An 18,072-nucleotide genomic window follows, 5' to 3' on the forward strand; every position below is an offset into this window, starting at 1 on the left:
TCTGTGCCACAGATAATATAATTAATATTATTTTCTGTGGTAAGTAACACATACTACGCAAAAATAATATAATTTGGTTACAATAACCATTACAATAGAATAGAAAATCATTTATTCAAATAAACTTAATTTAAGCACTTGAATAGTCATAACATTTTTTTTTATGTACCGTTCGTTCGGAAAGTTGTCTCATCACAAGAAGAACGAGCAAGAAACTTGTGTGTTGCTCTTTTAAATAATCCTTGTAAGATATTATAATATAATAAAAAAATATATTAAAATATAATAACCAGTCTATATAAAAATTATGATTAATGTCGCATACCCAACTAATCGAAGTAGAACTGAAGGCGTTATTACAAAAGATAAGTATTTTTTTATTGGTCGGTTTATATGAAATGAATCAGAACATGATTGGTATCATATGACTGTTTAAGCTACCCGTCTTAGTGCACCCGCTACCAAAAAAAAAACCGAAAAAAGAATAATAGAAAAGAATTTCGAATTAAAACAAAAAACAAAAAGTTTATTCCTGTAGGACATTTTAGGCGCTTATGAACGTTAAATTTTTGTAATTAATATTTTTTCCCTACCGTCCAGTACAGTATACAAATTCTGGCAAGAACTGACAAGAAACTCGACTCATATTTTTTAAATGCCAGTTTATCTATATCGTTTACTCTTATACGTGTCTATGTCTGACATTAAATAGAAATGCCGTGAGTGAAGTAATTATTTAATAGGCTTTGTTCAATAAATATGATTAAATATCGAAAACCAATTACCGAAACGAGTAGGTGTCGACATCTAAATAAAGAAATTAAATTGATTTTAAACGACTTGACTTGGACAGAGATTTTAGTGAAAAGTTATACGTGTCTATGTTATTTAATAGGAACAATTTTTGTTCGTTTGTCAGTGAAGTAATTATTTAATAGGCTTTGTTCAATAAATATGATTAAATATCAAAAACCAATTACCGATACGAGTAGGTGTCGACAGTAGGTTAATTATGTTTTTTTATTAAATGGATAGGTAAATTATGTTTTTTTTTAATTAATTAAATAGGAAATTATGTTTTTTTTTATTTAAAAAGATAAAGAAATTTATACATAAAGAGATTAAATTGATTTTAAACGACTTGACTTGGACAGAGATTTTAGTGAAAAGTTATACGTGTCTATGTCTGACATTAAATAGAAATGCCGAGAGTGAACAATTTTTGCCATGCTCGTTTGTCAGTTAAGTAATTATTTAATAGGCTTTGTTCAATAAATATAAATAAATATCAAAAACCAATTACCGATACGAGTAGGTGTCGACAGTAGGTTAATTATGTTTTTTTTAATTAATTAAATAGGAATTTATGTTTTTTTTTAATTAAAAAAATAAAGAAATCTATACATAAAGAGATTAAATTGATTTTAAACGACTTGACTTGTACAGAGATTTTACTGAAGAGTTTTTATGAACTGGAGTTTGTACATAATTATCTGCGTGGGCACATCTTTCACATCTATTTTAGCCAAGCATTGTGTTATATACTGTTTTGGGAGCGTGTAATTAAAATGTATGGACACATGACGCCTTATTCATCCGAAATGCTAGCATTAGGGATATCACGTATATTCCTTGACGACGATATGCCTTGGTGCTGTTTCTGTACATATATAAACAACCGTTACCACTTACCATCAGGTTGTTTGCCATTCCAATTATACCATAACCAGCTACTCGCCCCGGCTTCGCCCGGGTGTACATGTATTATACATATAAACCTTACTCTAGAATCACTCTATCTATTAAAAAAAACCGCTTCAAAATTCGTTGCGTAGTTTTAAATATTTAAGCATACATAGGGACGGAGAGACAGCGATGGCGACTTTATTTTGTACTATGTAATGAATATAAAATAATTGTATGACATCTTGTCTATCACCTACATAATAACCCTGGATAATTCACACAGCGCCATCTAGTCCCAAACTAAGCAGAGCTTGAGTTATGGGTGCTGGATCAGTTCTCTTTATTACACATAACACTCTCCTTAGCTTATTGTATAACTATATTTTTGTATAAAATACACAACAATACAAGCAATTATACTCATGAATACAAATGTTTGCACCATGCGAGGATCGAACCAGCAACCAACTACATAGTAAGGTAGGGAAAAAATATTGATACAAATAACGTTTTTAAGTGGTTAAAATGTCCTACATGAATAAACATTTTTTGATTTGTTTAAAGGCGTTGTAATGTAATGTAATGTAATGTAAATTGGACTCTATTTTCCGCAATCAGCCTCTCTTCTAGGCCGTTGTGCGTGTAGAGTCGAGACTACTAGCGTAGCCAGCCAAGCTCCCCTAATTAAGGCGTTGTGCAAAAACAGCCATCATCATCATCATCATCTGTTTCTTCCTTATCCCATTTATTAGTGATCGTCGTAATATGTTTTTCGCTTCCATTCATCCCTGTTCGCAGTCATCGCGTTATTTACTTCCTTTCTTACCATATCATCTTTCACACAGTTCATCCATCTCTTTTTCGGCCTTCCTCTGCCCTTATAACCATCCAAATTCATATGTAACACCTTTCTTAAAATATTATCCTCATTTCTACGCATTACATGTCCATACCACGATAGACAATTACTCTTCAACCTCTCTGACACGCCACTTTCATACTTCTTCTAATGTATTCATTCTTTATCTTATCCATTCTTGTCACACCACAGTTCATTGTGCAAAAACAGCCGAGGCCGTAAAAAAATTAAAAAAAAAAGCTGTTTAATCAATGATCCATTATTTTGCCATTAGGTCGCCAACTAAATGAGCAATGACAACAACAGGCCACGCGTCAAACTTCAGAGACAGCGCTCCATTCACGGAGTGCACTACCACATCGAGAAGCGTGAAGAGGTAGTGACGCGGCCATTCAAAATGCCACCGCCAGATCGTGACATACGAGCGTATAATCGACAGGTGGCTGGACATGCCTCCACTACAGATACAAAATTTTCAGGTGAGGGAATAATAATAAATAACCCTGGACAATTAACACAGCGCCATCTAGACCCAAGTTGAGCTAGCTAAAGCTTGTGTTATGGGTACTAGATAACTGATACATATACATATTTTTTTTTAGTAAATACTTACATATTGTATATAGAAGCCACCCAGACCGATACAGTTGTTGAGATGGGCTTTATCTGGATTAGATTTATGTGTATTTAAATAAACGTTTTATCTAATTTAATTTTCTAGGAGACAAACAGAATGACATATTTCAGTTGTGAGCGTAACTTCGCATACGCGCTGCCCATACAATATGTTTAGGTATATACGTATACAGTTGTTAGATATATCAACTCTATGTACTAGTAAAAGTATGTATTATAATAAAATAACAACTATATAACATTAATTTAACTATGTCTCTAACACAATTCATTTTAGCAATTAAAATACAACCAGCACATCCTGTGCTCAAAGACCGAATGCCGCGGCTTTTTTTTTTTTTTTTTTTTCGGACTACACTAATGCTGTTGGCCATAGCTGGCCTATACAGCTTCACCGGACGTTATGGGGCGAGTGCAGATGGCACTCCAAACCCGCGGAAGGACTTATGGAGCGGCTGAAGGCCAACTCCTGCCCGACGGATACGACTTTAGTCTGAGGGCACCACTAGGGGTTCGAACCTCGGCTCAGGCCGTCGTAATTTCGATCCCCGTTTGAATTGGACGGGGGATCGATCGGAGGGGCGCCCGGGGGCGCGGTGTGGAGCGCCCGGGCGCGCGCAGGCGCCCGGTTGAATGCGCGATATTGTGTGTTTGAGGTCGTCGTCTTCGCCGGCGAGGACGGTGTCGTGTGTGTGTGTAAAAGTGTGGTCGGGGTGGAACGGGTGGGCCCGTGGGGAGGTTACCTGCCGTTATGGGGTCGTCGGGGTCAATGAGAACGTGCCTCGGGCGACGTTGTCGCGTATGTCGGATATTACTCCTCGGTGCGTAGTCGACCGCACTGACTATAAGCGGATTAGGGTGGGATTGGGCAGAGTCGAAGTAGCGTCGAGACGCTTCCTTCATAAACTGCTTGATGGAGGGCAGATTAAGATCGCGGTGGAGATCTACGCTGCGAACGAACCACGGCGCACCGGTGGCTCGACGCAGAAACCTATTCTGAATGACCTGCAGTCTGTTGATTAAGCAGTAGGGTATGTGGGCGAATACGGGACTAGCGTAGGTCATGATGGGACGGATGCAAGCCTTGTATAATGTCAGCTTGTTGCGAAGCGACATTTTACTGTGCTTGTTAATAAAAGGATAGAGTCGCCCTAGTATAAAGGCGGCTCGGTCGCGGACACGCTTGATGTGAGGACGAAACGTTAGTTTCCTATCTAGGGTGACGCCGAGATATTTCGTTTTCGAAACCCACGGGATGTTTTGGCCGAATAGTTCGATCGGGTGATTCATAGAGTCAAATTCCCTGCTAAAGTACACTGCTGCACTTTTTTCGGGATTGACTTCTATGCGCCACCGACGGAACCATTCGCCCAGTATCGTTACGGCTTTCTGAAGCCGTCTGGCTATTGTCGCACGGGACTTGGCGGATGTAAAGAGAGCCGTGTCATCGGCAAACAGCGATATTTCGACTTTTAAGTCGGAGAATTTGGGGATGTCGTTGGTGTACAACGAGTAGAGCATCGGAGAGAGGACGGCGCCCTGAGGGACGCCGGCTCGTATGGGGTGCGGGTCGGATAACGCTCCGTTTATACGGTAGCGATAAGAGCGATTCGACAGGAAATCTCGTACAATGAGTACTAGCCTGTCGGGGACACCTAACTGATGAAGCTTGTAAATCAAGCCGTTGTGCCAGACTTTATCGAAAGCCTTAGCCACATCGAAAAATAGGACGCCTGTACCGCCTTTGGGGGACTTGGTGGCGAAGTACAGAGTGTTTTTGTGAATGTGCTCCGTGATGCGGTGCACTTGATGGACGCATGAGTGTTTGGCTCGGAAGCCAAACTGCTCATTGATGAGCAGGCCTTTGGAGTATATAAACTCCTTTAGGCGGGCGAGGAGGATTCGCTCGTACAGCTTGCCTATAGCCTTGAGGAGGCTGATAGGACGATAACTGGACGGGTCGGATTTATTTTTACCGGGCTTGGGGATGCCAATGACCACGGCTTCTTTCCAGCTGTCTGGAAATATAGCGTTGGACAGCGCCGCGTTAAAAATAGCGACGAGTAATAACAAAAGTTGGGATGGCAGACTTTTGACTAATCTATTCGATATGCCGTCTGAGCCGGGTGATTTTTTGATAGGTAGTTGTTTAACTAGCGTTTTGACCTCATCAAGCGTGACTGGTGAGAGGGATTCGGTGGGCGGGGTGGACGCGATGCGTTCGACTTCGGTGTCTATCTTCTCGAGATGACCTGCCTCGACTGGGAGCGTGCTGGGGGAGCATTGGGCTTCTAAGTTGGACGCTGGACACTCAGCCTTGTCTTCGTCGAAGAAGGCTATAGTGTTGTCGGGTCGGACTAGCGGGGGCATGTCGTTTGTCTGTTGGTCGGTTTTGAGAGATTTCGCTATGCGCCAGTACGCGGTGTGGCATGGCGTTATCTCTTCTAGGAGCACCCCACCGGCCGTCCCGGATCTGCGCGATGCGCTCCTTAACACTACTGTAAGGCTCGCAGGCGCACCCGGTTCGGTTCGGAGGGGTAGCGATCGTACGCTCTAGTGGCTGCGTTCTTATCGCTTATTAACCTCCTTACGTCATCGGGAAGCTGCCAGCGACGGTCGTCCGTCGCTGGTTGGAGTCCTTGACTGCCGACTGCAGGTGGTTAGTAAGCGAGTCGATCGCAATGAGAGTGTCCTCGGTGGACTCTATGACGTCGGGAATACGGTTTAGTATCGGTGTGTCGGTCGATTCGAGAGATTTCTCGAGTCGTTGCCAGTCTGTTATTGTTTTGGTTGGTAGTGGCGTGTCGGGCGGAGGGCCCAGAAGGATTACCGGTAGCTCGGCATGGACTTCTGGGGAGCTCACGTGTTGTTAGTGCCATGTCCAGTATGTCGGGTCGGTGGTTCACGTTATGGGGATAATGAGTAGGGCGGAGCGGGGCGATTATCTCGAACGTCGGCTAGTCTGAGTTTGTGGCCGTTTGTCGTGGACACGTGGCAGTTCCAGCGGGTGTGTTTATTCAAATCGCCAGCCAGAATGGTGGCGCTGTTGATAAGAGGGCGCACGTTCAGGCTGATATACGGATTCGGTATAAATTATCGGAGGCCTAAATATAGGCGGTGTTTGTAGCGGTATACAATGTAGGGACCGTTTATAGTAACCGCCGTACAGATGTTTAACTAAGTTGTAATTATTATCGCGGATGTTTAAAGGAGAATATCGACTTGGTGGTCAGTGAGAAAGGAGGCGATTTCCTCCTTTTGTTTTTTTAATCCGAACGCGTTAAAAAACGCTATTACGGACCGAGGCTTTTCTCTATATATATATATATGAGGATGGCGGTAAGTAATTCGCAGACGGCTGCGAGCCTATTTTGGGGCGACTCCTTATACAGGCGGAGCTTGGAGTCCAGAAGGGCAATCTCGTTAGGGTCGATGGTGCTGGCTAAGCGAGCGACCAATGCGAAGTCCTGCGCGAGGGAGCTGCCGTTGGCCTTGGGGGCCGCGGGCAGTGTTTTGGGGACGGGTTTGTGTATGGGCACGACTGGGCGGGCGGGGCCGACTGGGCGGGCGGGGCCGATACCTTGAATTGCCGGGGGTTTAATCCAGGCATTGTTAGCAGGCTGTCATTGGCGGGGGCACGTGCCGGAGCACGGTTGGGTGTGGGTGGCCTTCTTTTTGGCGGGACGCGGGGCGCGTGAACAATACCTATATATTGCAACTGGGGGGCGTGGGGGTGTTTACGGCCGCAATCTGCGGTGGCGTGAAATGACGCACCGTTTCGTAATTATAACGGTGGCATTGTATGCCTCTACGGAGAGCGAGGATAGTTGGCAAACGCTCTTTATATCAAAGATCGATTTGCCTTCTGGGGATAAATCTAATACGACTAGAACAAGGTCGATCGCGGCCTTGTTGCGTGAGCGCGACTGGTACATACGATGTACCTCGTGCGCTGGGTAATTCTGGGACTGAAGGTCCTCAAGGATGGAGTCTGTTGACACTTGGGTAAACGTATTACAACTTTTTCTCTTATAGGTGTGATAATATGTTTTCTCCCGCAGGAAGGTGGTGAGACGACGATGGTAGATGATGGGACTGATACTTTGAAATATATATATGTTTTTATATATACGGTGTTCCAGGCACTTTTGTCCTGGATGATGACGGGGGGCGGGGCTTTGGTCTGTTCGGACCGGGGGCGGTTTTAGCGGTGCCGTCATGGGCACGCTTTGTTTTGGCTGGCGCTGGGTCTTCTTGGCACGCTTGTTGCCAACAAGAATAAAATCGTCCTCGTCTGAGGAGACCGGGGGGATGGGAGAGGGGACGTCGCCGTCGCGGATGGCGTCGAGCTCCATACTCGGAGCGTCAAGCTCCGCGACGGAGTCGTCCTGCTCCATGGCGGGCGAGGCGGGTTCGGCCTGGTCGGCTTGGGTCGGGGGAAGCGGCGGGAGCCGTTGCGAGTCGTCCTCGAATTCGTCAGTGTCAGTGTTCGGTTCGTCGCGCGAGTCATCATTTTGTAAACATAAAAGCATTTAAGATGGACACTTTTTTTTCCAGGAACTGGAAGAACAGAGGCATATCGGCCTCTGATAAGGACATTTTTTTTGAACAGTGATTGTTCAAAAGAATAGAATAAGAGTAGAAATAGTAATATAAAACAATACAATAACAATACAACACAATAACAATACAATACAATGAAACAATAGGGTAAGTCAGTACTTAAGATAAGGACGGTCGTCTATATATAAGGGGGTGATGCCTATTGATATGTGACCCTAATATGTAAGATCACTAATCTTATTGAGTACAAAAAAAATGTGTATTTAAGCGAACCTACTTGGTGGCGTCGGCGGCGGGCGGCAGGCAGCAGGCGTCGGCGGGTGTTGGTGGCAGCGGCAAGCTCGGATCGGCGCGTCGCGCAATAGGCGTGACGCACCTCCCTAACTCACGACAGTCCGTGCCACTGAACGTCCACACACAACACTTCACTTCACTTGAACGAAGAGAGTTTCTCCTTCAGTCCTCACAACACAACACTACACACGCGGAAAGTCCGGTAGCACTGTGTCGGAACGGATGCCGAGAGCGCGGTCGGCCGCGGTCGGCGCGGGACACGGAGGCCCCGGGCCACGTTAGGTGCACCGAGTGCACCTAACACGCGGCGAAGTATATGAATAAGAACGCGCGAACGTAACTGCGCTACGTGCGCGCGCGCGGTGGTTTGCTCGAGGGAGCAGAGAACAGCGAGACGGCGGCGGGACTAGCGAGCACATACGTGCGTTCGCTAGCGCGTCGGTCAGCGGAAACCTGCCGCGGCTTACAAAAACCCTCCCTTTTATACAGAGAAGATATGAGTGGGGGTTATATGCAACTAGTTTAACGATACCGAGTAATAATGAAACTACCTTCTTTTAATATAAAATATCAGATTTTTCGACAATATCGATGTGAACCCTAACACAGTCATACAAGACAAATGTTTGTGTCGAGGAAAGAATCGAACCCGCGACCATCGGTCGGACCGGTCGTAGACCACTTCGAACGTCATTAATAATAATAATAACTCTTTATTCATTTTCCTTCCCTTTTTGAGCTCGTCACCACGACTAGTGCAACCTAGACGAAACGTCGAGAGAGGTAAATACTTTTATTTGCCATAAAACTAATAATTAGGTTAATAATATCATTAACTCTTTACTGAATATAGATAACAAATTTGCGTGTATGTTTCATGTCATTTCACTTTAATTTTTTTTTTAATCTAGATTTTATATTCTGTGATGACAGGAGCGGTGGTGAGAGTAAACACACACAGTAGGGTGTAACTTGTATATTAACTGTTACATCTTGAATTACTCTAGCTTACACTAATTACATAAACTATATATATGAGGTACTGCGTGACCTACGTGTTGTTATACAAAACGTACACTCGCACAATCTTTTACTGAACGTGCTGATTTGCATCACTATACCACAATTCCAAAGACACGTTCAAGATTTATAAATTATCAATAAATATAATTGTCTTTGCTCTAACGTCAGATGTTTAAGTATTAGATGTTTAAACTATTGCAAAATGCAATTAAACTATTACGCAATATATATATATATATGTGGCGAATTAACTACTATCGCGCGGCAACACCGTTGCCTAGTTACGACAGACGAATAGAATAACAAGCTTGTATTCGAGACCGAATCACTTTCTTGTACATACCTATATATTCATTGTAAATATTTCGTAATTATAAATATGTACATAACAACAATCTGGACTCATCATTTCACCTCCTTCTTTCCCGCTGCTGCTACAAGAACACAACATAAACACAAATAATAGCGGTAACAATAAAGACGCTAAATATATATATGTATATATACACATAATTGTTAGCAATACGCGCTGAAGCTCGCACGATTGAAGGAGGCGAGAATGCGCGAGCAACATGTACATGCTCATTCTTTCCTGCATGAAAACCGATTCCTCGCGCGGCACATTTGCAAACATTTGTATTCACGAGTATGATTGTTTGTATCGGTTTGGGTGTTCTACATGTATAATATCTATGTATATGTATCAGTTATCTAGTACCCATAACACAAGCTCTGCTTACCTTGAAATTCCGAGCATAGCCCTCTAAGTGACTCTGAGCTTGTTCAAGAGGCCCACAGTTAGCGAAATAACATATACATAGTCTATTGATGACCTTGGTGGTCTAGTGGTCAAGGAAAACGACCGATATATCGGACGGCACAAACATTTGTATTCACGAGTACGATTGTTTGTATCGGTCTGAGTGTTTTCTATGTATAATATGTATGTATTTAAAAAAAAATATATCTATGTATATGTATCCGTTGTCTAGTACCCATAACACAAGCTTTAGCTACCTTAACTTGGGTCTAGATGGCGCTGTGTGAATTGTCCTGAGATTATTACTATATTATTACTATTATTATTGTCAAATTTCCTCTACCATCTTTAATTAATGTAAGGACAGCCTTTTCATAATTAGGTATGAAATTTTTTCCAGGTCTCCTTCAATGTAACGACGGCACAATTCTGAAGCCGATCCTCAAGGAAGCTCAAAGGCGAGAGGTGGAGTTCTATGAGCGGCTGGCTACCTCCACGGATCCTGATCTGGTGGAAATGAGGAACTTCGTGCCGAGGTACTACGGCTGCAAGAAGGTCACTTATAATGGGCACGAGCAAGAGTATATAATATTAGAAGACCTCACGAAGAAGATGCTGGAGCCATGCATTATGGACGTTAAAATAGGTAGGTTTGAATATCAGGAATTTTCTCATTATTGTGTACCAAGTATATAATAATAATAATAGTAATCCAGGATAAGTCACACAGCGCCATCTAGTCCCAAGGAAGTTTCTCTTATGAGTTGGGGTATGAATCATGAATACAAATGTTTGTTTTCTACGAGGAATCGAACCCACAACCATCGAAAGTAAGGGGATGTGCTAAACGGTAATTAAAATTTCTGGAATTTCATAATCTACACAAATATATATATAATATCATCTTATATATAAAATTTTCGTGTCAGAATGTTAGTTACCATACTCCTCCGAAACGGTTTGACCAATTGAAATTTTATATGCATATTCAGTAGGTCTGAAAATCGGCTACAATCTATTTTTCATGTTCATAGAGTTGTCCAACCTAACATTTTTTTTTATTACTTGGACAAAATTTTATTTTTATATAATGTGGCATTAAAAATATATACAACCCTAAATTTTCACCCTTCTATCACCAACCCTTATTTGTTAATAGCGATTTTAATTTATACGGAAAATCTGCATTTGTGGGATCAGCTAGTATTATATAGTATATACATACTAGTATATATATATTTCACTTTTAGCCGTAAGTTTGTTTGACATTCAAGTTACATTAAAAATCTGTAACTCCCATATGCAGGAAAATAATACCTTCTTATTTATTCAAGGTAGACGAACATGGGATCCGCTGGCCACAAAAGAGAAGATAGCAAGAGAGAAGGAGAAGTACGCTCGGTGTAAAGAGCAGTTCGCGTTCTGCATACCAGGGTTTCAGGTGTACAGTCTGTCCTCAGGGAAGCTGCAGAAGTATGACAAGAATTTCGGGAAGAGGCTGCACGGTGATAAGGTGATAGATGGTGAGTTATATAGAAATTTACCGACTTGAATAAGGAAGGGATTTAGTCATTATGCAGAATTTTTGTGTGTAACTAGTTACTAGTTAGCTCGCCCGGGTGTACATATATTATACATATAAACCTTCCTCAAGAACACTCTATTAGAAAACTTAAAGACTGTACAAATAGAAACTTACGCAATAAAAATAAGCTAATTTTACCTAAATGCCGCCTGCACAAAGTCAGTAATTCATTCTATGGTAATTGCGTAAGATTTTATAATAAACTGCCAGAATCTGCACTAAATCTGACAGAGAGGCAATTCAAATCTTATATTAAACAATTTTTATGTAAGAAAGCCTATTACAGGATAGACGAATTCATAGAAGACAACATATCAAGTAAATAATTAGTTTATTAGCATACAACGTTATAATTTGTTTATCTCATTGCTTTCTTGATTCAATTATTTTAGAAATATGAAAGCGTAGCGGGTTTTGTATTAATTGCCGCATGCATTCTTATGTGAAATGTGAATACTATAAACATCAGATGGCAATTGTGAGTAGCTATGACGTGGTCTGGTGTTTTGAGTAGTCATGCTCACTAAAATGTCCAGGCTTGTGGCGGCGTCGTGGGCCGGGTCATTGGGCTCCCTAAAATATGGTCGAGCGCAGTGATGGCTGGCTCATCCGTCATACTCGTGAACGGGTGCTGCTTGTAGGGACTGGTCTGCTCTAATCACTATGACTGATTTCCTCTTATTAATTGTTTAACCAGTTGGTTATGTATTCAATATTTTTTTCTTTTTGAGTATTTAATTGAATTAGTGCTAATTGGTGGTTTGTATTCACACTTAAACTTAAATTGTAAGTAAGAATAAATTATTTAAAAGAGCAACACACAAGTTTCTTGCTTGTTCTTCTTGTGATGAGACAGCATTCCGAATGAGCGGTAGATTAAAAAAAAAAAAAAATGTTATGACTATTCAAAAGTGCTTCAATGTAAGTTTATTTGAATAAATGATTTTCTATTCTATTCTATCTATTAAAAAAGACCGCTTCAAAATCCATTGCGTAATTTTAAAGATTTAAACATACGGACAGACACCGCGATTTTGTTTTATACTATGTAATGACTTGCATGACAAAGTGATGATCAACATGATAGTAAGTGGTAATAATTGCGTAATTACTTTTTTTTTAACTACTCTAATGCTGTTGGCCGTAGCTAGCCTTTACAGCTTCACCGGACGATAGGGGCGAGGGCAGATGACACTCCAAACTAAGGGAAGGGCTTATGGAGCGGCTGAAAGGTTAACTCCCACTTGACTGATACGACATTAGTCTGAGGGCACCGCTAGGGATTTGAACCTCAGGTCCGGCCGTCATAATTTCGATCCCCTTTTGAATTGGACGGGGTATCGTTTAGAGGGTTTATGTATTGGTATGGTATTGGTTTTCTATGTATTTTTAAAAATGTATCTAAGTATTTATATCTGTTGTCTAGTACCCATAACATAAGCTTTGCTTAGCTTGGGACTAGATGGCGCTGTGTGAACTGTCCAAGAGTATTATTATTACTATTTCTCCCCTACTAGATAAAAAATATAGTCCATGCACATGTTTGTGAAGCAATCTATTTTCGTTTCAAATCTCATTAAAATCTGTTCACCCGTTTAGTGCTGTCAAGGTAACTGATTTAGGCTGGGGGAAAGGGGATTGTTAGTAATATGGACTCATGACCCCATTACTAGCAATGTACCATGTCAGGTTGACCTCCACGCGGTTCTCCTGGAAACCATCGTGATAAATTTCTGGTAAATATGTCACGATGGGCTGACTGACCTGACCTCATGTTCATCTGATCATCCTCCACTGGTACCCCGCCAGCGTAAACCGTAAGCGCAGGCGGGTGCACCATCTCATTATCATCAATAAAAAAAAACTGATTTAGGCTGGCCGTTCGAAACTTTGTCGATTCAGGCAGTGGCGAAAATTAGTGAAGCCTTGATGAAGGCAAGTTGTATTCCAGAAGACGATATCACCAGGTTTTAGCTAGTCGTATTGTTGTTGCAGCTATCCGAAGGTACCTGAACAGCGAGCGCGGGGGCCCGGCGCGGGCGCTGGTGGTGCGGCTGGCGGGGGAGCTGTGGCGGCTGCAGCAGTGGGCGCGGAGACAACGCTCCGTCAGGCTGTACGCGGCCTCACTGCTGCTGGTTTACGACGCCGCACGGCTGAGGGTGGCCTCACCACCAGCACCACACCCCAGGTATGTTATCATCATTTCATAATTGTTTTTTGTTCTTTATGTAACACAAATGTTAGTAACTGCAAAATAATTCACCCTGCGAAGGTACGAAGAAGGTAAAAACACCTGAGATACAGTCCTATGGATGATAATGGTATGGTGCACCCGCCTGCGCTAACTGTTTACGCTGGCGGAGCACTAGTGGAGGATGTTAGATGAGCACGAGGTCAGATCAGTTGACCCATCTTGGCAAATGGTCATTTATGATGATCAACCTGGGATGGTAGATTGACACTTGTATCATAATTACATATTCTAGAATATTCTTTTTTGTAAATATGACCTCCCAGACAAATATATACAATTAATGTTTTTACCATGCGAGGAATCGAACCCGCGATCACGGGAACTAAGATGGCGCTAAATCGCTAGAACACAGAGGCCGTCAAAAAGGTTCAAATGATCGTGCAATGATTCCTGCATTATTCTGTTATAATATCTATTATTGTATTTAGATTACTTTATCAGTTTATCACGCTAGTGACGCACTGTCATTATAAATAAATGACTTTACATAGTCTAGTGAGTGAGTGTTTAATAACCGTACTATCATTACATAGTTTTGTTTCTGAATGATAATGGGACGGTGAACCGCAGACAGGTCTACCTTTCCATTATCATTTATAAAAGAACAAGTTGCGCTGGCGGGGCACCAGTCAGGAAGTCAGGACAATTAGCCCATCGTGATAAATTCACCAGAAAAAACATATACAAAATATTAAGCAACACATCTATAATTACAGTAAGGTAGCACATTATGTTGTATCTCAGGGGAACGAAAGTGGGGGAAGGGAACTGTTAGTAATCTGTACTAATAACCCCATTACTTGCAATGTGTCATGTCAGGTTGACCTCCATGCGGTTTCCCCTGGAAATCATCATGATAAATTCATGGTGAATTTGTCATGATGAGCTAACTGACCTGATGATGTCAGGTCAGTTAGTCTTCCTCCACTGGTGCCCCGGCAGCGTAAACCGATAGCGCAGGCATCATTGCATCATCATTCATCATAAAAAAAATTGTTCGACCCAGGTCATAGGAAAAAACATATCCTGCACTTATTCGGCGGCGATCCATCCATTCAGACCACAGTCCAGGAATTTTACAATTGAGGAAATTTATCAGGTTGGTTTCCAGGGGGAGGCCAATCTGACATGGTACATTGCTAGCTATATGATCATCAGTTTACATTACTAACATACCCTTTCGACCATTTGCCAAGAAGGGTCAACTGACCTGACTTCATACTTATCTTATCATCCTCCACTGGTGCCCCGCCAGCGTAAACCATTAGTGGGTGTATCATTGAATTATCATACATAAAAAAAATGGTTTGATACAGGTCAAAGGAAAAAACATATCCCGCACTTATTCGGCGGCGATCCATCCATTCAACCCACAGTCCAGCGAGCGCCGGCTCCAACTTCAGCGGTCTAATGTCATCAAAGGGACTTATCTTCAAAAAGTTAAAGCCCCCACCTCTCTCGCCCATGACCTCTGCGCAGACCAGCTTCGCCACCCCACCTCCCATAGAGTCCACCTGGACGGACGCTTACGACAGGGTCAACCAGAGCCACTCTCCAGACCACAACTACGATGAAAACATATGTAAAATGAAGATGAGCTTCAGAGCTACACTGGAAGATTTGGTGGCAGATCCCTCAGGTCCTAACCCTTTAGGTATAGTCAAAATAATAGATTTCGCTCACGTATTCTTCAATGAGAAGGAGGAAATGAGACCAGACGGCAACTTCATTGAGGGCATAGAGAACTTTGTGAAGATTTTCGATGAAATTTTGCAAGAAGTCAAGGATCAGGATATTTGATATATTGTAGAGTATACTTTAGTACTAGATATAGTGATATTTGTTAATTTATTTGTTTTCGTCCTTTTGCAGACAAAGTCATACTACTTTATTAGTCTGTAAAGCATATTTTATACATACTCTATGGTTAGTAGTTTGCTATGAGCAAATGATCTAATTACTTCAAATAGATAGTTACTATATACACTTAACATTAGTTATTAAAAGGGTCATAATCTAGTGGTTTATTATTTGCTACTCACATCCCGAAGATTGTGAGTTCAAATTTAGCCGATATTTTGTGGTGTGTCAGACTGATTCTCCGGTGACGGATACACAGATAACAATTCAAAATTCCAAAGATGTAACTAGTATTTATTTGATCCGTGACCCTACATGGCTGTAAGAATTTTTAAAAAATACGGCCAGCATTATGAAGTGTGCATATGTTACTGACCGATATATATGTCACATATATAATTTATACAATATTTTTAAAAATTTGTGAACAATTTCTTTTTAAAATATTTTTTTAATCAGAATACGTATACTATAGATAGCACAGATAACATAATTTTACATGAAGTATTCCAATGACACAACGCCATTTATATTATATTCGTTCCAAACAAAAATCTACTCTGCGACATTTACTATAGGTTAATAAGAGAAACCTCACATATTTTTTATGTATCTACCTTGTTTAATGTAAATAAAATATTATTATTTATCTGCGTTTATGTCCATAATAACATACCATCACGACTCTTATCCGAGATGGGGTAGACAGAAGCTTCGCCAACTGTCTATGTTGGGGTGTATCTTATTAATATTATAAACGCGAAAGTTTGAGAGTATGGATGGAGGTTTATTACTCTCACGCAAACACTACTGAAAGGATTTTGATGAAACTTTACAGAAATACAGTTTAAATATCAGAATAACATATAGGCTATAAATTTCACGCGGCTGAAAGCGCGTGCACAGCTAGTATTGTTGTAAATACATATACAAATCATTCCTTCGGTTGTAGCTGATAATCAGTGTTTTGCTCCTTGAGTGATTCTCAACACTGAGCTAAAAGCTATTTTGTATTGCTGTGGCACACACATGTGCTTATGTTGTATTGTATTGATCTAAATATTTTGTAATGTATCCTACTTGTTATTGAAAAAACTATATGTATAATTTAATAATATAATATATCAGATCAATTCACATAGCGCCATCTAGTCTTAAGGTAAGCAAAACTTATGCTATAGGTACTAGACATCTGAGAAAACAACAAATACATTTATACCACATATACAATATATCATTAGCGAATTAAAAAAATTTAATCAGACATCAAGTTGGTTCAACTTTGAGTGATGGTCGGTGGTTGGTAGTACTATTATATTATCTGTGGTAGTACTTTTATACTGACTAAGTATAGCGCTGCATGCCGTCGGCCCAGTAAAAATGTAATAAAATTATTAATTTGAGTTTCATTCAAAAAAAGAGAGAAAGGAGATCCAATATATAAATACATTAATAAAAAATAATAATACATAGATACTTTTCTCTGTAAATACATAATATACATAGAAGAGGAGGAAGGGAATTGTAGGGGATAGTAGATTATAAGGAGATAGTAGTAATATCACAGATAACATAATGTAATACAGTCCAGTGGCCCTATTGCTAGTAATGATATACCATGTTATGGCGACTTCCATACGGTTCCGCCTGGAAACCTAAATGGTTTCCAGGCGATGCCATCACGATGGGCAGACTGACTTGACCCCCGCCAGCGTAAACCTTTAACGCAGGCGGGTGCAGCATACCATTATCATCTATGAAAAAATATATATACATAGAAAGCACCAGACCGATACAAACAAACATATTCATAAATATATATGTAGTACCGTGCAAGGAATCGAACCTGCGACAATTGGAAGTGAAGCAGTGTGCTAAACCACCAGACCACTGAGGAAATCATATATGTATACTAAGATATAAATAAAAATACTTATCTGTTTAAATAAAAACCATAGAGTCGTTTTCGCATTATAAATATTTAATTCGAAATCATCCAAAAATTAATTTCCCAAATAAAAATTATCTATAAACTTAATGTACAATCTATTGTGAAAATCAAACGCGGCACACCCGGCCCGGCAGGAGACCGCGTCGGCTACAAGTGCCGACCTGTTTTGCACACGTTACTTTGAATTATTAAATAGAAGGGCATTTATTAATTACGTCACACGATGACAAAATGTGACAAGGGGACAAGAAGAATTGCCATTATGTGACAAGGTGCGAGGATTATTGACATTATGTGACAAGGAGCGAGGATTATTGACAATATGTGACAAAGGTATTTTTTGTAATTGTAATGGCAAACAATCTGACGTTTCACTTGATGGTAAATGGTAACCATATCTGCTACTAAACACATGAATACCAGACTGACATCACGTTAACACAATTGTGATACCACTCACGCGTTGTCATTCCAGTGGACTTAGATGCCTCTTACCCTGTAATTTCCTGGGAATCCAAATTTCGTCACATTTCAAAGACTAATATAACCAAGTATATAAAATTCGAAATTTGAAGTATTAACGAAAAACTTAAAAATATTG

General features: G+C 40.8%; 1 protein-coding gene across 1 annotated transcript in view; it reads left to right on the forward strand.

The window, feature by feature from the left end:
- LOC131851220 (inositol polyphosphate multikinase) overlaps window positions 1-15,731 on the forward strand; it is a 43,486-nt gene extending 27,755 nt beyond the window's left edge. Inside the window, exons 2-6 of the mRNA XM_059201676.1 lie at window positions 2,820-3,024; window positions 10,222-10,467; window positions 11,156-11,344; window positions 13,402-13,594; window positions 14,977-15,731. Coding sequence (XP_059057659.1) covers window positions 2,832-3,024; window positions 10,222-10,467; window positions 11,156-11,344; window positions 13,402-13,594; window positions 14,977-15,460 — 1,305 coding nt within the window. The 5' untranslated portion in view covers window positions 2,820-2,831 and the 3' untranslated portion in view covers window positions 15,461-15,731. The remainder of the gene's footprint in view (window positions 1-2,819; window positions 3,025-10,221; window positions 10,468-11,155; window positions 11,345-13,401; window positions 13,595-14,976) is intronic.
- The last annotated feature ends 2,341 nt before the right edge of the window (window positions 15,732-18,072 follow it).

Source organism: Achroia grisella, unplaced genomic scaffold (assembly GCF_030625045.1).
Source record: "Achroia grisella isolate CSIRO2021 unplaced genomic scaffold, CSIRO_AGI_Agris_v1 utg782, whole genome shotgun sequence".
NCBI lineage: Eukaryota > Metazoa > Arthropoda > Insecta > Lepidoptera > Pyralidae > Achroia > Achroia grisella.